Source organism: Channa argus, chromosome 5 (genome assembly GCF_033026475.1).
Source record: "Channa argus isolate prfri chromosome 5, Channa argus male v1.0, whole genome shotgun sequence".
In the NCBI taxonomy this organism is placed as follows: domain Eukaryota; kingdom Metazoa; phylum Chordata; class Actinopteri; order Anabantiformes; family Channidae; genus Channa; species Channa argus.
Window position 1 is genome coordinate 3225871 of NC_090201.1, and position 23526 is coordinate 3249396.

General features: G+C 41.0%; 1 protein-coding gene across 2 annotated transcripts in view; it reads right to left on the reverse strand.

The window, feature by feature from the left end:
- Positions 1 to 23526, reverse strand: part of ptprga (protein tyrosine phosphatase receptor type Ga) — a 451880-nt gene that overhangs the window by 107280 nt on the left and 321074 nt on the right. For both annotated transcript variants that reach the window (XM_067504881.1, XM_067504880.1), the window contains exon 6: positions 4663 to 4729. In XM_067504881.1, the coding sequence (XP_067360982.1) occupies positions 4663 to 4729 (67 nt within the window). The remainder of the gene's footprint in view (positions 1 to 4662; positions 4730 to 23526) is intronic.

A 23526-nucleotide genomic window follows, 5' to 3' on the forward strand; every position in this document is an offset into this window, starting at 1 on the left:
CATTTTTTTTCTACAAAACTGCTGGCCACATAGCAGTGATATTTGATATTAACATTAATGCAACATTTTGGATACCTAATAAGCTCACCAGGTAACACGTTGTCTCTCAGTTGTCGAATTGGTAGTTTACCATAGAATGTGCTGATATGAATTAAAGATCTGCTGTGGTTCATGTGGATGTTGGTAAGAACGAAGTGTAAGTGATCATTATATTGCTATCGTGCATTCAGGTATGTATCCCAACTGCAGATTTTTGTGTGTCCTGTGATCATAGTGGGATACACAATCTCTCTATCGAGCAAAGCAGTGGAGGCAATTATGAGGGCGTGTGTGGGTTGTAGAAAAATAGAGGCTTCAATCATTAGATTTCATCCATCTCTACTGCAGCACAATGTAGAACGCTGCTATGCCGAGTTTAGACAGATTCAAAAGGCCTGCTATGAATTGTGCCGCTCTGTGTCCCGCCCTCATGGAGATGACGCTTTCAAAAAGCGCCCCTTCGCTACACTATAGTGGAAAGTTGAGAGAGGCTCAACTATATGCAAATGCCCTCTAACATAGTACAAGCCAGTGAAAGCTTATCACAACCATCTTAATTCCAGCAGAGACTGAAGCACAGAGTTGTTAACTTCTTTATGTAAAAGGGTTTTAACAAAATAGACAAAAGCTGATTGTAGCTCATCTGAGCTCATCTCCCTCTATTTATGATGTGCATGTGTGTAAGAGTAGTCAATGTGTCAGAAAAAAAACAAGTTAGGGCAGAGAATGTAAATAACATGCTGAAAAGAACAGAACTACAGATTCACCAGAGGCCGGCTATGGTTTGCTACTTTACATCCCTGTGTGTGACAGTGATAAAGAGCAGATCCACATCCCGAGACAGCAGGCAGTGGATGGCATAAAGAGAGAGAGGCGTCGGGCCTCCCAGGCAAACTCAACCTGTGATGCCTTCAGTTTGCTCCTCTGCCACTATTGTTACGGCTCCTGACAGTGTGTGGTGTACCAATTTCTAAGGTAGAGAAGCTGCAGTGAATGGTTTAAGCACTTACATTAGAAAGTGGCTGCGAGGGCCACACTGCCTCAGTGTCAGATTTTGGGGCTCACTATAACAAGTTTAACCAAGAACTTAAAATGTGCAAAAGCAAAATTGGAGTTGATGCTGTCAAGAGTCCAGGGATACAGTAATGTCAAGTACATGGCAAAAGTCTCCAGGACAAAGTGAAAACCTGGCAGTTTTACAGCTTAAGAAAGAACATAGTTCAAATGTACCCTATCTGCCCTAAAACGTCCCTATGTCTAAGCATAGCACAGCAACAGCAGCTCTTATGAGGAAACTGTAAAGGAGATCCAGGGGCAAGAATAGTCTGCAAGACATACAGGAGCAGCCTGCAGGGCTAGTGGGTGAGTTGGGAAATGGGAGATGAAGCTTTGCCAGAGAAAAATACGAGATAAAGAAGCAACTTCTGATCTAAATCAGTTGCCAAGAACTAGAAACAACTCATTCATTACTAATTACTTATTTGTTACAATGTGATGCATCATACTCGGTGGCTACTAAGTGGTTCTTTACTTTATTTAGCAACTACTGATTTTTTGTTGGGGGGTGCAACATTATAAAACTGCAGTAATATCAAACTAAAAAAGGAAAAATCAAAGGGATGTCATTGAACTATACCTTAATGGATCCAGTAACAAAAAGGTATTGGCAGCTTAATAAGTAAAGACAAAGACAATGAGAGGTGAGATGATTTATCTGACAGAACTTATCATTACCTGCTGATTCATTTATTTAGCATCTCCTACTCTCTTCTCTACTAATTATCAACTATGTTTTTCTTCAATCTGAGTAATTCTACTCATCTGCGTTTCATTAATTATGTTGTCATTCCTGATTCTTTCCTCTCTTGTTCCTCACTAACTACTCTCATCTTTTTGTACCATGTTGTAAAGTGTGTAATGGTTCTAGAAGGGTTGGACAGATGATATTAAATGACATGGTCATGTCAGTAAGGGCGTCACTTACAAAACTGCTCATGCTCCTTTTTTAAAAAGACAATCACAAACATATTATGTTGTTTAGCTAATAAGACTTTACATCACTTTATGTCATGTTCTGTCATTTTTGTCATGTGTTGTAGTGCATCCAAATATTTCCACTATGGTGGTGAGTATTGGACTAGTGATGAAGGCATTTTAAAATAATATGCAGAATTCACTACAACCGAGTTTAAATTGAAATACATGAGAGAGGGACCATGATGCTCATCCTCCTACTGGCTGCCACCTCTCAGCTTTCCCATCATTCCACCAAATCATTATCAGTCTTTGCATCTGCTTCCAAAACCAATGCAACCCTGTGCAGACAATGGGCTCCTCTGCTCACTTCCAAAGCCTTTTATGAGTCCTCTATGTAAATCTGACTCAGCCTTCTTAGCACGCTGATTTCACAGGGATGACACAGAGCCGTTCACTGGCCAGCTAGTCAGAGGGCATTTGTTCCAGTGAGGTTTCATGTAAAATGCAACAAGGCATGAGGTACAAAGACAGAAGAGTCAGACCTGTGGCGCATGTCCGCCAGACAAGGCTGGCAACTAGAGAAGAAAGTGCTGTGAAAAATTTAACCACCCGCTGCTACATAGAGTAGCACTGGTAGAGACAGAGCAAATTAGCCAACCACCTTCCCTGTGGGAGAGATGGGAGCTTGGCCTTGATTGAACTTGAGTGGTCTTTGTGTTAGATGAATTATAGAGGCAGAGTAGTCTTTCGAAGACAGCTGAGCAGGAGATAAAGTGCAAGTATCATGCAGTGGGGGTTTTATCAAAGTTTTATTTGTGAGTGCTGAAGCCCTCAAAATTCACTCTGAAGTCATTCTGTTGTTGTGAGGCGAGCGGGGCCCTTTGGGGGGGACAAGACAGAACATTGCTTTAGGATACATGTTTTGATCATGACAGGGCTGCACTTCAGGGCTGTGTGCAGGAGACAACTGTTTTTGACTGAGGGCATACAGTACCAACAAAAAACTATATAAAACCCTCTTAATTTGGTATGTGAAAGAAAAAAATAGTGGATCATCCCAGAAGTCCTAATTTACTGTGAGAACATACTTTACAGGAGGCATTAAATGACGCAAAAGGATGCGACTTTTGATGAAGAGCACTATCAATGCTGGAGTACCCTACAGCTAAAGTTGGATAAAATGTTATTCATCAGAAGTTTATCCCACTTTGGTATTGTTGCATACACAGGGATAGATTCAACTTTATTGTTGCTGTGCAGCTAATAAATACACAACTAGAAATGAAAAATAAGATGTCTGATATGGGTAGAGGCTGCCCCTACAACTGCTGTCTGTTAACACCATCTGGATGGGATGGTTTGGAAAACAGCCTGAGCTCGGGGTGAGAGTGATCCTTGACAATGGTTCTTGCCCTCTGTTGGCACAACCCCAGTTGTTAGGGAGTCCATGATGAGCTCCTTGGTCTTTAGCTGTTGAGAGCCAAGGTTTTACCTCCACACTACATGAGCAGGTCTTAAACATCCTGTAATCAGCCCTACTACTGTGGCGTAATGTTTAACCTTTATTATGGTATTGGATTCATGCACGGGCTAAGCAGTCAAGGGTGATGTGAGAGCAACAGAGGAGCACACAGCCCTGTGGTGTACTGGTGTTCACAGTCAGTGTGTTCTCAATCCTTGCTGTCAGAGAATCAAGGGCCTAGTTGCACAGAGAGTTGCTGAGGTTCTTGGTTTGACCATGTTAGAGATGTTCTCACCTACTGGAAATACTGGTTTAGGCAAGGGGTGGTGCCTAGGTGCAGCATGCAGGAGGCATGACCACACACAAAAAGGATGCTGTGGTAATCGCAGTATTTTGTATGCAGGACATCCATGTAGTAGCAGCCGTATGATAGAAACCTTGTCAACACGCCTACTCGCTTACTGTGAGTTTTATGGACAGTGACTGTGTTGCAGGGCTGTGGCAGGGTAAAGTCTACGTAATGTCAGGGCTGTAGTGCATGTCTGAAAGCAGCTATACTGTACTAGCTCTGCATGGTAAGAGTAAAAACCCTCCCTCATAATTGCACCATAGCTCAGAGTGATAAAGCTTTAGGTAGCAATGCTAATTTACCATTGTAATTCCCCTCTCCACTTAAGTACAGTGAGGAAATTAGCTAAGCAAATTTACAGTTCAAATATTATGCCCCATCAATGTGTAAATCTGATATGGATAAATGCATCTGTAAATTAAACAGAAATAATTAAACCTAAGGCATCTGAACTCCCTCACAAAACTGGAACCTGACTGGCCTACAACAGTATGGTCCTCAGATGTACAGTAAATGAGATGAATCTGCTGAGTCCAACCTTTTCAGTTCAACTGCTGCAAACCCGCCTGACTGGATAGAATCACAACAAAAACTGAGGCTGTTGTTGCACCACTGAGTCCACATTTTAAGAGAATTTGAATTTATGTGGTGACCAACTGTATGAGCAGATAAAACTGTCAAGGTTCACGGCTGGACTTAAACCTACAGTAAAGACATGATCTAGAGAATAAAAACTATGATCCTCCATGTATTTGTAAACTTGTCACGGTAATGTATGTACATTGAGAAAAAAACCCTGAAATCCAGGCTCTCTTGTACTGAAACTGCTACTCACCATGATGAACAACACCCTTTAGGCCATGGATTATAGGGTCGACAGCAGGATTGTCCTTCCCTCCTACCTGCAGAAGAAAAAGAAGAAAGATCTAAATTTAAATATTTGTAATTGTTAAATGTTTTCTTTGAATCTTGTTATATTGCCCAGTTGTCAGCTCCTTCATAGGTGACTTTAAACAACTCCAAATCATCCACACCCACACTTTCCCACATCAGGAATGACGTTGTATTGTTTCTGACTGGCTGTGTCATCAAAAGCTGGAGTTAGCGCAAGTGATTTGAGGATTGTGACACACTAAGCTCTGTCAGTGAGTTACTTAGAGAAACCAGCTGTCTGGAGTAATCAGCGAATGGACTTTACATGCACTTAAGAAACCTGGTTACTTTAAATTGGTGTGTTCATGCAGCAGATGAGTAATCTGATTTCTCCTCTACCTCTGACTTATTATATTAGCATGACCCACAAACTGTTTAGCGACAGAAAATGACTTTACACGTCTTCTTCGTTCTTGTGTGTGTGTTTGTGTCACAGCAGAGTGACAGCTGCAGAGGGAGAAAGAGAAAGGTGAGAAACTCAGTTGAAACACAGCATGAACTGTCTGAATATATGTGGAAATTGCTTGATTTATGTCTTCTACAAGACACTGTTTGTTAGTTCCAGTTGTTTTAAATTTTTGTTCTGACGTTAAACGACCTCTGATTTAAAAATAGGGCAGCTTCAATCATTATTGATCTTTCTTTCATTCAGCCTTTTATTCTGCTGCTTGTCCTGTTCGGCAACCTTTTGTGTTGCGCATGCTCTTTTGGAGAAAGCTAATTACAAAGCTGATTATTCATATACAGAGAAATCAACGTTCTCCGAAAGAGATCTACTTTGGGAAACTAGGTTTTCTGTTTACAAGACAGTTAAGAAATCAGCTTTCCCGAGACCAACTGTAAGGTGGTTACTTAAAGGGCCACTTCACCATGTTAATGTAGATTAATTCTTTTAAACTTCAATCTGACTTTCTTATATTAAAAATATTTCTCTGCCTCTAGCTGAAAAACCCCTCCAGATGACATCACCTGGAGGATTTTTTTAGTTATTAAGATTTCAGATGATGTCATCTGGCAGAGCTCTGGAAAAGCTGGTTGACCATTACAAACTTCATAGTGTGAGCAACAAGATGACATGATCAGGAGGCATTTTAAGCTAGAGTAAAAAGATATTTTGATATAGGGAATAGGGAATTCAATAGAGGCAGCAATGGCTCAGGGACCAGCAGTGGCTCAGCTGGTAGAGTGGCCGCCTACCGACCATGGGTTGGAGGTTTGTGCCCCGCTCTTCCCGACCACATGTTAAAGTGTCCCTGGGCAGGACACTGAACCCATCCCCAACCGTGCAATGCTGATCCCATGCTTGGTGGAAATTGGGGAGGTTTGCGTTAGAAAGGCCTTCCGGTGTAAAAGCTTTGCCACATCATGCATGCAGACAAAATGATCCTCTGTGGCGACCCTGAACTCATGGGATAAGCCGAAAGGACAAAAAAAACAAAAACAAGAACAAGTCAATGGGAAGTTTGATGGCATTTATGTAAAGGTACTACCCAAACGAGAACCAAAAAGAGCAAGTTCAAAATCAGTGAACGCATCCTTTGAGTCATTGTAAACACTATTTGAAGTTGGCTCGGTGTGTCAGGATCCTGTTATTCAGATGTCACTTAGTTATACACACCTCTGTCACCCTGCACCACCTCCAGCTGCAGTATAACTAGTAATTTTATATAGAGGCATTTACTGAGCATTTAGAAGTTAGCTTAGTGTTGATGGTTGCACGTAGAGAACTCTGTGTTTATTACTACTGTAAAGTGGACCCGGTGCTGCTGTGGTGATTCAGCCTCCTACAGGTGTAAAGTGTCCACTAATGTGAGCTTACATATTGCACACATCTATTTGCAAGTGTCCATTTAACTGAAATAACACATTAAGAGCTTGAATGTTTCTGGCTAAAAAGGCTTGTTTGACTAACGCATAATTAGGTAAAATAACTACAAAGTAGTACAGTAGCCAACAGTATGTGTTTTAATTAATCTACAATAAAAGAGAACAAAGGTTGTTGCTAAATCAGGACACAGAAAGAAGTGATGAAAATAATAGAAGGGGAAGGGAAAAAAAAAGTCAAAAAAAAAAAAAAGCACAGAAGAGATGCTGAGAAAACAAGTGCAGCGTAATTAGGGGGAACAAACATCAGCAATCAACAAGCTCTCAAAAGCCCTCTCCATCTGAATGCAAAGGGTGTGTGATAGTAACATGCACATTTTCATTGTCTTTCAATTGAACATCATTGCTTTTGTGAAGCGAGGCATAAAAAAAAAATAAAAATACCTGAGTGAGAGGCCCAAGTACGATCCAAAATCGATCCAACATAAAACATTTAAATATTTTCTCATTGGAACTTTTGCTTAAAGTGCACAAAAAAGGTGTGTGTGTAGGACATGCTATGCTAATTCAAGGCACAGTGACAGAAATCTTTCAGATCATAACAAGTAAACCCGTCTCATGGACTTCTTTATGTAACTGATTTTACATGAGAATAGTTTTTTTGTTGTCGGTGGTGGTGTTTTTTGTGCTTGTCAGATGCGTGTCAGAAACATGGATGAGGCTTTGGAAAAGCAGCTGGATAATATATGTACGTATGGCATGCTGTTAAAATGACAGAAACCACTGTCATTAAGCACATTGTAAGATGACGAGCAAGATCGACAGCAGAGACAGCAGGACACAGAATTGTCTTTTTTTTATGTTAAACACTAACAGGAAAAAAATGCACAAAATGTCTGTTTCCCCTTAGAATCTAGAGTCATTTTGTGAATAGAGTTGAATCATTTTTGTATCGCTGTTCTGCTGTCGACAGGTTTTAGGAGGAATTATTTTCTTCTGAAGGTTAAAAAACTGTCACCAGTGAGGTCTGGATTATTTGCAGTATCCAGGACACTCAGGTCATTTCCAATGCTTTTAGCTTTGGAACAAACCTAATACATTAACACACTTCATATATTCTATGGCTTAGGGTTAGGGTACATTCTATGGCAGCAGAAGTATAAACAGTGCCTATTTTAAATCCAACATAGTCATTTTGTGTGATGTGGCCATTTAGAAAATGTTGTATTTAACCATGGACATATTAGCCTTTACTATACTGTGTCTTTTACAAAAGAATAGGAGGCAGATCAATGAAAGATGACAATTTGCATTTTCAATAGAAAACTGCCAAATAAAAAGTCACTGGCATCAGAGGTACAAATTCACAAAGCAGGAATAATAGATAGAACATAATAAAATAGACTAATAAAAAGCAAACATGAGCTAACATGCTCAGTCACCCAACAGATGTCCTAATGTGTGACTGAGTCAGAGCCTTTATACAGGACACAAGTCTCTGGAGTCAAATTCAGGTCTGTTTTGAGGCAGGTTCCATGCCAACCTCCTCCTTTGAACTCCATAGCCTTTAATAAATGTAAAAATAAAATAACTAATCTTTCTTTTACTTTTACTGCACATCATTACTAAGTACTGCTTGTGCTACTGTACAATTACTGCTATCTACCACTACTACAATGACTATAAATACACAATAACTACTCAAACTGTAGCATTTTGTTTTTTTTCATGGTTGTCAGCATACTTGTGTTTTAGGCAGCAGAGCTGCCTCTTTGCTGTGTATATTTCAAACTAACCCAAACTACCAAAAACACACTGCCAGTATTCATTTCCAACATGCTGCACGAGCACCTAAAAGAGTGCCAACTTGACTCTCCACAACTTTTTCTCTCATGAATTCAGAGACAGACACTTGTTGACCTAAGGCTTTAACAAACACACAGACAAATGTGCACACACGATGTCCAGTTGGATTTTGAAACACACACTGGCTTGTTGGCTTTAATTGTCAAGTTTGGTGTGAAGGATTACTGGGATTTGTACTTAAACTGGCTGACTGCTTGGAATACGGCAAAAGCACAAAATACACTCAGTTACAATTCTGTACTTTCACCAAACAGATGAGCAAATGTTATTCCAAAGCACTCATTATTTTAGAGGATATGTTGAACAATTGGATCTAATTCTCATAATTACAGAAAATGATCTTGATCACAGATCATTTGACTCACAAATGTTATCACTTGTGAGGATGCATAAGAAGCAGTTTACTGATGTCTAGCTCTACAGGTGTCAGGGGCTGGCTACTAGATTAAGCTCACTCCCATCTTTTGTTTGGCTGCTTGGCTCCCAGAAGACAAGTGCCACTTCCTTTGCTGGGTAACAGATCTTCTTGGACATAAGCAAAACAGGCTAAACCAAATGTAACCAAGTGGATTATGTTCTTCAAAACAGCATTAATCCAGTGTCTTAGCCTTTAAAATGCTGTGTCTCACACACGGCAATCTTATAACATCATAGCCTGGCTGCTTTACAATCTACATTTTTCAGTTTTCATATGTATCTTATACTAGCCAATTTCAGATCTTCAAACAAAATCTAACAGTACACGATCAGGTGAATACAAAATACTACTTAGGTCTGTGGGAAACAATATTCACCCTATTAGTTACCTCATCCAAAAAGCTACCAAACTCCAACCCATCAGTGTGGGAAGGACTATAAAGCTGGCATTAGGGCTTTCAACCATTCACGATCAATTCACGATTAAGCACCTCGTGGCTTTTGTCACTACATCTACTGTATGTTCAGTCCCCTGCAATCTACAGTAGATCTGATTGAAAAGAAGTGAATATAAGCAAAGTTGATCCACTATTAGCTGACCTTTTCCATTTATGTAAAATGCTGCTCACTTGTACATGAACATCAGGGGTTTACATATGCTGTTACCCAGATGCACGAAGATGTAAGATAAAATTTAATAGCTTATGCCTTTGCACATGGCACTAATATTGACTCTTATTATCTTAAATAGATTGTGTGCACAGATGTAAATGATGTCATGGAAGCTGGTACACTAATTAACACGTGTGCATGTCAGGTCAAAAACAGGAAGAAAGTAAGGCTTTTTTGTTTTTTTAGCCACTGATGATATTATATAATCAGTAATCATATCCAGTGGAGAAGCTTAATATTTGTGCCAGCTTGCCCACCCCCAAAAGTAAAGAGAACCTTATCTTGCATGTCATTGTATCCCGTCAAGAGTCTGCCTTTACTGTGATTGCAGTTTGTCCTGCCTCTATTTATACCTGCATTACCGTGGATTTACATTTTCTAGGCACATATCATGTTATTACCAGTCGGAAATGTTTTTTGTTTTTTGGCTGAGGCTGTTTGCAACATTCAAAAGTTGTCTAATGCCAAAAAACCTGAAAGAATTTAAATATTTATGCACCGTTAAAAAGCACCCAGAGACTGTGGGAGAATTCCTGTTCCTGTGTGATAGCTCCCTCATGGACAACATGGGTTTTGTACAGCTGTAAATGAAGCCGAAGCAAGGAACATAAGGCAAATAGTAGAATAATAGAATAATTATATGTGGGAAAGTTAGGCACAGACTCTAACTTACCCCCACCCCCTCTCATAAACACACACATTGTGTAATCATTATAAATAACCAACGTTAATAACTGAGACTAGTATGAAGACGGAGTTTGTTTTTTATGTTTTTTTTCTAAGAAGGCAGGAGAGAAAGTGGGTGAGAAATGTAAAAAAAGAAAAGCGACCATGGAGACAAAGAAAGAAAATGACAGACAGAGAGACAGTGAGGAAAGAAAAAAAGGAGGACAGAGCGAATTAGCTTTTCATTATTAATGTTTATCTCCTAAAGCCCACAGGCTCATCCCCTGAGACCTTCAGCCACCAGGCCTCACATCAAACTGCCCTACTCTCTTTCAATCTACCGTTCCCCTTTCTTCCTCTTCAAATCCTGCATCTCTCGTTCGTTCTCCCTTATTCATCCCAACAGCTCCATCTCCCTCCTTCTCTCCAGGGAAAGACCACTGTGGTGACAAATAGGGAAAAAAAGAAACTGTGGTACAATGTGAAATGTCGTTATATTTCTCTTCTTCACCACTTCTCTCTCTCTCTCTGATCGTCTGTCCCCTTCTCCCACTGTCATCTATCCAAGATTCCTCACTCTTGACTTCCTGCACCTCCTTCTGTGTCTTACAGAGACCCATCTCCTCCCCTGCTTTTGGCAGAGCTAACTGCTGATGAATCAATGGCGTAATGGATGTAATGGCTGGACGTCTTTCGAATGAGGCACACTGAAGTGCAGAGTTATTAATTGCATCAGTGAACAAATTGTCAGCAAATGTTGAAAGATGGGAAGAAGGACAGACAAGAAAATCTGGCAATACTGTACTACTAGTTGTTTTTGACCCAGCAAAAGATCTTGTCCATCAGAAGCCAAGCCACAATCTTTCCCCAACATTAACCAAGTCCTGTGAGTGTCTGAATATAAGTATGTAACACTAATAACAAAAACTGGGTATTATACTGCAAGATTAGAAGGCCTGGCTAAAAAAGTTGTCTGGTAAAATTTTACTGATATGTTTAGTATAATTCATTCCGCATCTTGCCATATACAATAATAATTTTCAAAAAATCCTCAAAATAATATCTGAAAACACATGCAGAATTTAAGGAGCCCGACCTTGATGCCATTCCTAAACATAGAAAATAAGTTAAAACCTGATGCAATCTGCAACAGATTTTGTTCTTCAGCAAGAAAATGATCTGAAGCATACAAGTGAAGCTCCACAGAAATTGTTGAAGACAACAAGATTAATGTCCTGGCCGATTCAGAGTGCAGACGTCAATCCAAATGAGAAGTTGTAGAAGGAATTGAAAACAGCTGTTCATTCATGATTGTTGTGCAACCTGACAGAACTTCAATAGTTTTGCACAACAAAATTGAGAAATATTGCAGTGTCTAGATGTTGCAAGCTGATTGAGATCTAGAAATGACTCAATGCTGTAACTGTTGCCAAAGGTGTATCTACTATATAGCTTTTGCTATATATATAACTAACATGGCACCTTGCAGGACTGTTTTGCTCTGACAGACTGGGATGTGTTTAAAGCTGCAGCTACTCTGGAGGACTCTTCCGTCAGCGTACAGGATTATGCTGAGTATGTGACTGGGTACATCAGCACTTGTGTCGATAACATCGTGCCCAGAAACCAGAAGCCCTGGATAAACAGTCAGGTACGTCACATGCTGTTTACTCGCTCTCTTGCATTTAGATCAGGCAATGAGACCGAGTACAAAGCTGCGAAGTACGGACTGAGAAAAGCCATCACACTGGCCAAGGGGCAGTACAGAGAGAAGCTGGACAGCTTCTATTCTACTGCTGACTCGGGGCAGATGTGGCAAGGCCTGCAGCACATCACAGACTACAGGACCAACACCACCAACATCACCACCTCAACACATTCTACACCCGCTTTGAGGCCCCCAGCTACACTGCAGAGAGGGGGCCCACACACACCTGGACCACTCAACCCCCCTCCCCTCCACCAACCATCTCAACGACCCAGGTACACAAAGCTCTGAGAAAGATCAACCCGCGCAAAGCAGCAGGACCAGACAACATTCCTGGGCGGGCCCTCAGAGCATGTGCCAACGAGCTGGCTGACGTTCTCACCTCCATCTTTAACCTCTCCCTCAGCCAGTGCACTGTTCCTTTGTGCTTTAAGACTACGACCATCGTCCCCCTGCATGAATGACTACAGACCAGTGGCACGCACTCCAATCATTATGAAGTGTTTCGAGAGAGTGGTGCTGGCCCACATTCAGAGCAGCATACCAGACACTGTTGACCCCCTGCAGTATGCCTACCGGCCCAACAGGTCCACCTCGGATGCCATTGCTGCTGCCACCCACTACTCCCTCTCTCATCTGGAAAATAAGGACTCATACCTGAGGATAGTTTTCATAGACTACAGCTCCACTTTAAACACGGTCATCCCCCACAAACTCACCCACAAACTGTCCACACTTGTTCTACACCCCACCCTCTGTGACTGGCTCCTACACTTCCTGACTGGCAGGCCTCAGTCTGTCAGGATGGGTAATAGGACTTTTCAGCCAGTATCATCACAAACATTGGCAACTCCATAGGGTTGTGTACTCAGGCCCATCCTATACACCCTGTTCACCTACGACTGTGTTGCCTCCCACAAGGACAACATCATCCTGAAGTTCGCGGATGATATCACCGCAGTGATAGGATGCATTGCTGGCGGAGATGAGGCAGCCTACAGGAGGGAGGTGGCCAGTCTGGCGTCATGGTGTGGAGACAACAACCTCACCCTCAACACGGACAAGACGAAGGAAATGATAATGGACATGAGAAAGGAGAGGGGAACGCATCAGCCACTGTTCATCTGGGAGCTTGAAGTGGAGAGGGTGAGCAGCTTTAAATACCTGGGTGTCCACATCACTGAGGACCTCACTTGGAGACCTCAAGTCACGCAGCTGGTCAAGAAGGCCCAACAGCGGCTGTATTTTTTCAGGAGGCTGAGGAAGTTTGGCATGTCGCCTAAGATCCTCAGCAACTTCTTCAGCTGCGTCACTGAGAGTGTCCTGACCAACTGCATCACTGTGTGGTACGGCAGCACTACTGTCATGGACCGCAAACGCCTGCAGAGAGTGAAGACTGCACAGAAGATCACCAGGACTCCACTGCCCTCCCTGCAGAGCATCTACCACGGCAGAGTCCACAGGAGAGCTGCTTCCATACTCAAAGACCCTTCCCACCCCAGCACTTATACCCTCAGGATGGAGGTACAGAGGTGTGAAATGCAGAACCTCAAGACTGAAGAACATTTTCTTCCCCTCCGCCATCAGACTCCTAAACAGTTGACAGGAGTTTGCCACCATGAAGATAACATAACATAACTGTTTATTTGAGTTCGTTGCTCATGCTTAAATCCAACTGAAACATCCGAAAGTTCTCCTCTTCAAGCAGTCCTGCTCTTATGCTGGGCTATTCCAAGCACAGCAGGAAAACCATATGTGTTCATCTCTGACTGTTTTCTGATTACTCACTCAAAGTCAGAGATATGCTAATAGTAAGGCTGTTGGTCTTTACATGGCTGTTGCAGTGAGTTTATTGTTATCTTAATAACATGCACCCACCATGAAGTGATCTGGGTTTTCAACTATAATATATGCATTTCATCAGACACGCTCTACTAAAGGGTTTTTACACCTAAGTGGACTTTTTTAGTATACTAAAATCACCCTGTTGTGGTCATTGTTATAGCTAGATTGTGCACCTTTGTGTTGTTGTTCTTCTCATTTGTATTAGTGAGAACATCACTATAAACCAAACCAAAAGACCTTGTTCCCCTTTCACACCATTATAAAGTAAAAAATATTATAATAAAGTCACTGCAACCTTGTTGCCATGTATAGCAGAATCATAGAATTTCAAAATCAGCATGAAAAAAAAGCCTTTTTAATTTGGTGAGGGAGAAAGGCGATGACACTGACAGACGATTCTTCAGTCTGAGTGATGGTGTACGTTAAGTAGGCCAGCGGTCATGGAGAAAAGGGACGGCCAAGACAAAGCACATGGGAACATTACCCTTAATCACAGCGAAGAACAAAAACTTCATCGATTTAAACATCAGTAATACTGTGAAATTCCTAGCAAACGACTAAAAAACCGACCGACTGCAAATTACATGTAATGAATTCTGTTTCGCTGCATAACTACTGAGGCTAATGTCTCCTCAAGTGGTGTGCACTGTGCTAAATTGGAAGCAGCTCAGTGGTGGTTTAGCAGTGTCTGCATATATCGCCTAATTACCATCATTTGGGATATGGGGCTGAATGAAGTTGTGTGAGGTCTTCAATTCATATTTCATCATGCTGTTCTTACTCCTGCTGAGCACCTCCACTTTGCCACTACTACAGTAAATTTAAAGTGAGCCAATGGAACTGCTTTAAATGAACTACAAGGCTGTCTGTTGTCAGACTGAGCCTACTGACACAGTCACTTCACCACATTCACAAAACAAATGGGTTGCTCTTTGCACTTTGTTTTACAGAGGTCAGGTAGGGCTTGTGGTGACTTATGCAGGCCTTTGCATGCCTTAAATTAGATCAGAAGAGTCTCTGACCAAAAGGAAACGAATGCCAGCCATCATGAAGACAGATGTCACACACTTTATCTACCAAGGGGGTCATGAAGAGATATATTGTACGTGAAATTACACCCACTGTTAGCAGTTAAGTAAAGTCAGAACGGAAATTATTTATATATAACAATCTGCATTTATTAAAAAATGTAAATGCAGAATTTCTAGAGAAAACAATATACATGAATCATCTTAACTAAAATCTCAACACTCCTCCTCCCTGCTCTGCTTTATGTATATAACGTATTTAAAAAATTACAATAAAATGACTTAAAAGTTAATTTAAAGAGGCAAACAATCGTAGTTAGATGACTTTAAATCCTAGAGTCAAAGGTTTTGTTGCCTTGAACATTCTTCCACGGTAGAATAAGGTGCAGGTGACAGGCTTCTTTTTGCTTCCCCTGACAAGTTGAAAAAAACAGGTGTCTATGAAGTATGAATATCGGTCTCTTAATCCTTTAGGTCTCTGTGGGTTATATACGTTCAGGTAAAAAAAAATAGTCATTATGTTTTAAATATTTTTTAAATGTTGAGGTAATTTTCAAGAAAACCCTTCTCAGCAACAAGAACCTCTGCTGTAATAACCTGACATACCCGATCCATTATAATACTAAGTGTATAAGTGTGTTTACCAAAAACCAGACAACGACAAATGTAGTTGATCCTGAAACCTGTGGCAAATAAGAAGAACTTGAAAACTTGACATTTTTTTAAATTTCTTTTTTCATTCTTCACAGAACATGTAAGTTTGCTTTCTTTCAGCTTCACAGATACACTCTCTGGTTATTGGTATTATAAAAAGGTAACTCCTGCATGGATGCTGCTTACATAGTGATCAATAACCCCCCCCCCAAGAAAAAAAATATTAAAAATGTAATACAGCAATCAATGCCACCAGAATGAGTTTGTTTGAAATGTACTTTTACATTCATTTTCCTGATACCTACTTCCCCTTGATGTCTAATCAGGCTGTTTTGTCAGTAAGCAGAGTGTGTGTGATGATGTGGAATTTGCAGCCCAAGAAAGCTCTTCGTTCATTCTCTTTGTTCTGTGTGACTGACTAGACTGACTCATTCTACCCCATAACATTAAATGAGGTGCCGATGCTTTCAAATCAGGTGAAATTAAACCCAGTAGGACCTTCAAGTTAGAAAACAAATAGTAAAAAGTGAATTAGATATTGCAAGTGATTTGCATCCCACCTGGGCCTCAGTTTGGCTTCTTAGCAGACAATGTAGAGAACAGAGGAGGCATGCAGCGCTGTAAATAAGCAAATAAAAGGGCAATGATAGCTGTTTACAACTGCCATCTATTTCAGTCAGCGGCTGCGGTGCAGTGCAGTGCAGGGTCATAAAGGCGATTCCCTAGCTTAACTGAAACGACAGGGCCAATTTGTCCTGTAACACAAGTGTGATGATTTAATTAATACACGAAAAAACAGTGATGCAGTCACTGCAGAAACACACTGATGTCAGGAGAGGGAGATGTTACAAATGAATGGATTACCACATATTAATGGTGTAATTATCATGAGATTTAAACAATTACAGGAATAAAGTAAAGGGAAACATAAAGACTTTGTATACAACTACCATTCCATGTAACTATGCCATATTGAATTATGTCATTATTTATTGAGGGTTGTTCTATGTAACTGTGAAAACAGACAGTGTCAACATCCTTGTGATCACGTTTCATGTGACACAGATCACATCTCATGTTGGCCTGACACTCTGCTTTTTCATAATTACACCATTCAGCCTTAAGATTAATACTACCGCGTGGTTTGTATTAAAGCCAAACTGGTCATGGCTCGACTCCTTTTCCTAGGTGTTTGGTAGTTTTATATTTGTTTTATGTACGTTTTATATTGTCACTCCATGCACCACAGCACATGTGCTGGCACAGAGCATTGGAATGGTGCAGCTGACTGTTGTCACAATGCTCTGCATATGAATGCTATCCTGTAGGGCAACAAAACGGCCAACGTGTGCCCATTTACACCAGTGAAATTGGTGATTAGGGGCTTTGCTGTTTTTTAGTATGTCTGATCTCAGTCCTGCAGGGTGATAGTCAGTGGTGCCGATCCAGCTTACTCTCTGCCCTATGGTGCCTGGATCTGCATTCAGGAGATTGCCGTTTGCAACACTATTTATACCGGTGGGTGATATAAAACTTGATTAAAACAGGTCATTAAACACCAAACACTAAGTAAAAGGAGAGAAATTGTGACCCATGTCCTTTGTGATAGGTGGTAATGTTGTTGAAATGTAGTGGGTAGGGGGGACTATCCAGCAGCTACCCATACACAGAAAGCTGTGATGCACTCTGTGATCTAAAACTATCAAAATCAAGGTGGCGACTGAGCGGTCTTCCACCAATCGCAAAGTTGTTGGTTCAATCCCCGGCTCCTCCGGTCACATGTTGAAGTGTCCTTGAGCAAGACACTGAACCCCAACTTAGTTGCTCCCAGTGAGTGTTGGCCAGCTGCATAGCAGCTCCCCCACTGGTGTATGAGTGTGTGTGTGGTTATTAGTGTGAATGGGTGAAAAGGAAGTAGTGTAAAGCGCTTTCAGTGCCAATAGATAGAAAAGCGCAATATAAGTGTAGACCATTTAGCAATTACTTTTCCCAATGCTGACCCCATATCCACAATGTCAAAATCAGTGTATAAACACATGACGTGACAATAAATTAGCTGGTTCAGTTGATAGAGTGGCAGTCCATTGACCATAGGGTCGGAGGTTGGTACCTCTCTCTTCCAGAAGGGAATCCGCCTTATAAACGGTGCCAAATCAACATGCTGACTAATGATCCGCTGTGGCGACGCTGAACTTATGGGATAAGCCGAAAGGAATAAAAAAATTTAAAAAAATAAAAATATAAATCCAAAAAAGTTGGGAAAATGTGATTACATAAAAAAAAAACCACAATGTAATGATTTGTTATTCCCATCAACGCATTTTTATTCACAACAGAACATAAAAAACATAACAGATGTAACAATTACAGAAAAATGTTTCCCAACATAAAATTGCAAAGACTTTGAAGATCCCACCATCTACAGCATATAATATGATCAAAAGATTCAGAGAATCAGGACACATCTCCGTGCGCAAAGGACAAGGCCGAAGGTAAAAACTGGATGCATTAAAAACAGGCATGATTCTCTTATGGACATCACTGCATGGGCTCAGGAACACTTCTAGAAATCATTGTCTGTGAACCCGGTTCGCTGTGCAATCCACAAATGTAAGTTAAAGCTTGATCAAAGCTGTGCAAAAACTATATGTGCTTTATTGCCTATGATGTGGGCAGCTTACACATCTGGAAAGGCAACATCAATACTGAAAAGTACATAGAGGTACATATGGACATCAAGACAATGTCTCTTTCAGGGGAGGCCTTGCATATTTCAGCAAGACAAAGCTAAACCATATATTGCATCCATCACAACAGCATGGCTTCAAAATAGTCTGGGTGCTGAACTGGCCTGCATGCAGTCCAGACCTTTCACCAACAGAAAAGATAAAATGAAAAATCCAGCAACAAAAGCCCAGGACTGTTGAGCAGCTAGAATACTGCATCAGACAAGAATGGGAAAACATTCCTCTCAGTAGGACAATTTGACATTGCTGGAAGGAACATAAAAAGCATTTCACATAGAAACGAAAATAAATGTTAATAATCAAATGTCTTATGATGTTACAATGCCTTTCAACTTACAGGTGAGTTACTGTATGAAAGTGATGTGATGTTTTTGTGTTTTCTCATACCGGTAAAATGCTGATTGCATATCCAGATTTAGCTGAACAGAGAAATCAGCAGCCTGGACAGCTAAAGTGAAACACCCTTAGCCCTGTTGCTATCCATGCTTAAACACAAAACTAAGATTGATTTTGAGTGGCTCCATTCAAACTAAATGTAGTGTATTTGCCTCATCCAGTAGTTATAACAAAACAACATTATATGTGGAAAATTGTTTTTAAGCTTCAATGAAATATTGCGTTCATTCACCACAATGTGTGCGTATTACTTGACCTCGAAATAGAAACACATGGACATGTTACAAACCTTATTTCTTCCGAACCAAAAAAAAACAAAAAACAACTGTATTATAGATCCCTGCTACAGACACACACACAGTCTGAGTCTGTCTCCTGAGGTTACCCAAGAAAAACCGAAGCATCCGAGCAGGGCAGGTGAATGAGTGGCACCTGGATGAATAAAGAAAAATGCACTTCTGAGGCCGGCACCCACGCAAACTCCTCTTTGCATAGGAACAAAACACATAAGCACACCCTGTTGAGATCCATGTGCGAGAGCCAAGTTATTGAGGGCACGGGTTCAAATCAATCTTTCAGGTTGCGAGCTGCAACTGCACAACACCATCAGGTTCAGAGGAAATGTGGGGTGTGAGTGTGTGTGTGTGTGTGTGTGTGTGTACCATCATATCAAAAATCTAAGAAGTATTGGAGTGAAATAGAACATATACCGAAGGACAACTGGATCTACCTGTCAGTGAAGGCAGCAGTTTTGGCTGCTTTTCAAATAAGTCTTTTCTGCTGTTTCCCATAGCTGCTTCAAGGTAAGCAATTTTTCCATCTGCCTACTCATCTCCTCTGTTTTGTCATAACTGCAAATGTATCCGTTCCTGCCAACTGCTTACTCATTTTCTGGCAACACATGGTCCTCCAGTGAATTATTCCTATACGTGACCCCCACTGACCTTTTCTCTAATGTCATCTTCATTTCAGAATGAGTCAATGTAAGCCTTACACAAAAGATTTCATTTTCTATTTCCAAATGAATAACCATTAACCAAACATTTTCATTTTCACTATTTAAATGAATCAATGCAATTACATTAACTTCAGAATTTAAATCCCTAACTAACTAAAATTTTTCATGGTATCTGAGGCTACTTTCCACTCATCGTATTTAGTGGCACTATTACGTTGTGGAATGTCACAATTAGCTTTCATGAGTCAGATGTGTGTTTTTGAGTTCAATAAAGTGCCTTCAGCTTGTCCTGCTAAACTTTAGAATGCAGAAATGCAGCTGTGTCTGGAGCACCAAAACCAACAATAAAGAAACTCCCATGGACAGTAACAATTACAGACCATTATCCAATCTCCCTTTACTCTCTAAAATCTTTGAAAAAGTAATTCTAAACAATTATGCAAACACCTGTTCAGGATTAACTTGTTTGAAGACGTTCAGTCTATCTGATAGACTTCAATTTGTTCATGTTAATGATGAATCCTCCATGCACACAAATGTTAGATATGGAGTTCCACAATGCTCTGTGTTAGGACCAATGCGATTTCCTAAAATGTCTCCTCTGTCAACCTCATTAGAAAACACTCCATAAATGTCCATTGCTTAGCTGATGACAAATAAAACTTTATAGTTAGTGATATTCATGCTGCTATACGCTTAGACTGCTGTCCGACCAATATCCAAATCTATATGCCACCAATACATGAGATTAAGTTTGTGTATAACAATAGATTTGTGTCTTCTTTCTCCAGAAGTTGTCTTTCTCCCTCTCTGTCTCCCTCTCTCTGTCCCTTTCTGAAGTTGTCCCTGGCTTTGGAGCTGTGTGTTTCCAGTGTGCAGATAATGGTCCTACGGACTTTGTTTTTGCTTTTGTTGCTATTTCCTCTCTCCACTTTCCACACACCCCAACCGGTCCAGAGAGATGGCCCATCCTGAGCCTGGTTTTGCAGGAGGAAGAATCCTAAAAGAGGAGTTTGTGAGGAATGTTCTAGAGGTAAAAACACAGGTGATAAGTCTGAAGCTGGAAATTGAAACCTTGATGTTTAATGTTGTTAGTGGTTATGCCCCAGAGGTAGCATGTATGTTAGAAGAAAGTGAAGTTAGAAAGGGATGCAGAGCATCCCCAGAGGTGAGAGAGTGGTTATTGGTGCAGATTTCAATGGACATGTTGGTGAAAGGAACAGAGGTGATGAGAATGTGATGGGGAGGTTTGGTCTTCAGGACAGGAAGGAAAGGGATGGATGGTGGTAGACTTTGCAAAGAGGACGGAAATGGCTGTAGTAAATATACTTTCTTCCAGAAGAGGCAAGAACATACGGTGCCAGGAGGTAGAAGCACTAAGGTGGACTACATCTTGTGTAGACGTTGTTATCTGAAAGAGATTAGTGACTGTAAAGTATGTGTAGGAGAGAGTGTAGCCAGACAACACAGGATGGTGGTGTGTAAAATGACTCTGGTGGTGAGGAAAATAAAGAGGATTAAGGCAGAGCAGAGGACGAAGTGCTGGAAGTTGAAATAGGAAGAATGTTGTATAGGTTTCAGGGAGGAGAAGTGGTCAGGAGGTGCTTCCAGATGACTGGACAACTTCAGCTAATATGATCAGGGATACCTGTAGGAGGGTACTCGTATGTCATAGGGAAAGAGGAAAGTGGACAAGGAAAATTGGTGGTGGAACGAGGAAGTTCAGGAGTGTATACAGAGAAAGAGGTTAGCTAAGAAGAAGTGGGACACTGAGAGGACTGAAGAGAGTAGACAGGAGAACAGGGAGATACAGCTTAGGGTGAAGGTAGAGGTGGCAAAGGCCAAACAAAGAGCATATGAGGACTTGTATGTTAGGTTGGACACTAAAGAGGGAGAGGTGGATTTATACAGGTTGGCTAAACAAAGAGATTGAGATGGGAAGGATGTTCAGCAGGTTAAGGTCATTAAAGATAAAAATGGAAATGTATTGACATTTGCCATGAGTGTGATAGGTGAAGAAAATGAAGGGGGAACAAAGAGTAGAAGAGGTGACTGTTTTGGAGCAGGAAGTAGCAAAGATTAGTAAGAGTGAAGTGAGGAGGACGTTGAAGAGGATGAAGAGTGGAAAGGCAGTTGGTCCTGATGACATACCTGTGGAGGTATGGAAGTGTCTAGAAGAGGTGGCAGTAGAGTTTCCAGTTTGTGTAATAAGATCTTAAAGAGTAAGAGGATGGCCGAGGAATGTAGGAGATGTGTACTGGTTCCAGTTTTTAAGAACAAGCGAGCTGTGTAGAGCTGTGGCAACCTCTTTTTTTTTTTTTTTTTTTTCTTTCAGCTTATCCCGTGAGTTCAGGATCGCTACAGCAGATAATTGTCCATTAGCCACAGCAAGACTGAATACATGTGTTTGAGTGAGAGGGACCCAAGGGGAACTATAAAGTTACAGGGAGCATATCTGAAGAAGGTGCAGGAATTTCAGTACTTACAGTGAACGGTTCAGAGCAAAAGAGGTGAAGAGGCGTTTGCAAGCAAGTTGGAACAGGTGTAGAAAAGTGTCAGGTGTGAAAGAAAGGTGTTCAAGACGGTGGTGAGACCAGCGATGTTGTACAGTTTAGAGACAGTGGCACTGAAGAAAAGACAGGAGGCAGAGCTGGAGGTAGACGAGCTTAAGATGTTGAGGTTCTCTTTGGGAGTGACGAGGATGGACAGGATCAGGAATGAGGACATCAGAGGGACAGCTCATGTTAGATGTTTAGGAGATAAAGTTAGAGAGGCCAGATTGAGGTGGTTTGGACATGTTCAGAGAAGACATTGTGAATATATTGGTAGAAGGATGCTGAGGTTGGAGCTGCCAGGCAGGAGGTCTAGAGGAAGACCAAAGAGGAGATTTATGGATGTAGTGAGGGAGGACATGAAGTTAGATGGTGTGAGAGAAGAGGATGCAGAGGACAGAGTTAGATGGAGGCACATGATTCGCTGTGGTGACCCCTGAAAGGGAGCAGGCGAAAGGAAAACAAGAAGAAAAAGACACAGGAAAAGACTCGTCTTTGTTTGTGCAAGCATCTCTGCACAGTGCCTGACAGATATGACAGCCGGCACATATATACCCAACCAATCACAGCTCTTTGCTAGTGCCATAAACCGGCTTAATATAAAGTTAGGTCTATACACTTTTTGTGTCAATACGAGGATTCTTCATTCTTTAGAGGTAATTATAATGGATGATTTGCTAGCTTAATGCTAATGGCAAAACCTTCCTGTTTCACAGCTCCAGCTCGCAGCACGAGGAGCAACTTCATCAAACACCTTTTACTTATGTGCCATGTGTGCAGAAGAGCAAAAGTCTGAGTGCTGAATAAAGCTAAAAGAAAAAATTAATTTAAGTCAAACACATTATAGACTTTATGTCCAGACGATGAAAGCCAGATTGTCTCAGTCTCCATTGTGATGACTGACACCTATCTTTGCTCCCAGCACCCTACAGCAATGTGTCAGGTCGACCTGTTATTGGGCCCAGTTCGTTCATTCCTGAACCTGGCATTGCACTGCTTAGAGGAGCCCATTGTTACTGAGTTTCTTCACAAGGTTTAAGAAAGTCAAAAATTTTATGGAGCTTTGAATCTGCCACCAGTTGACAACATCTTTTGACATACCTCAGACCTAATGAGCTAATTAAGCTCAGAAATGTGTTGGAAAAAAAAAAAAAAAAAAAACCCGAGGCTTCACAATTGTTATAGTGCCCAAACTATTGCACCTGCCAAAATGATCAATTTTTTTATTTATTTTTTTTTGAGCTGTCTATGACATGAAACGTGGGTTTGCACTAATGGCTGCTCATAATATTGTGTTGTATGTCCCCTTATTTAGGCTGTCTGCAACTAAAACATCACTGAAATGTGTTATTTGTCAAGGTGTGGTTGAACCATTCGATACAGTCCAACTACACATGCATAAATCATGTGCTTCTTATATAAAGCTTTTTGAT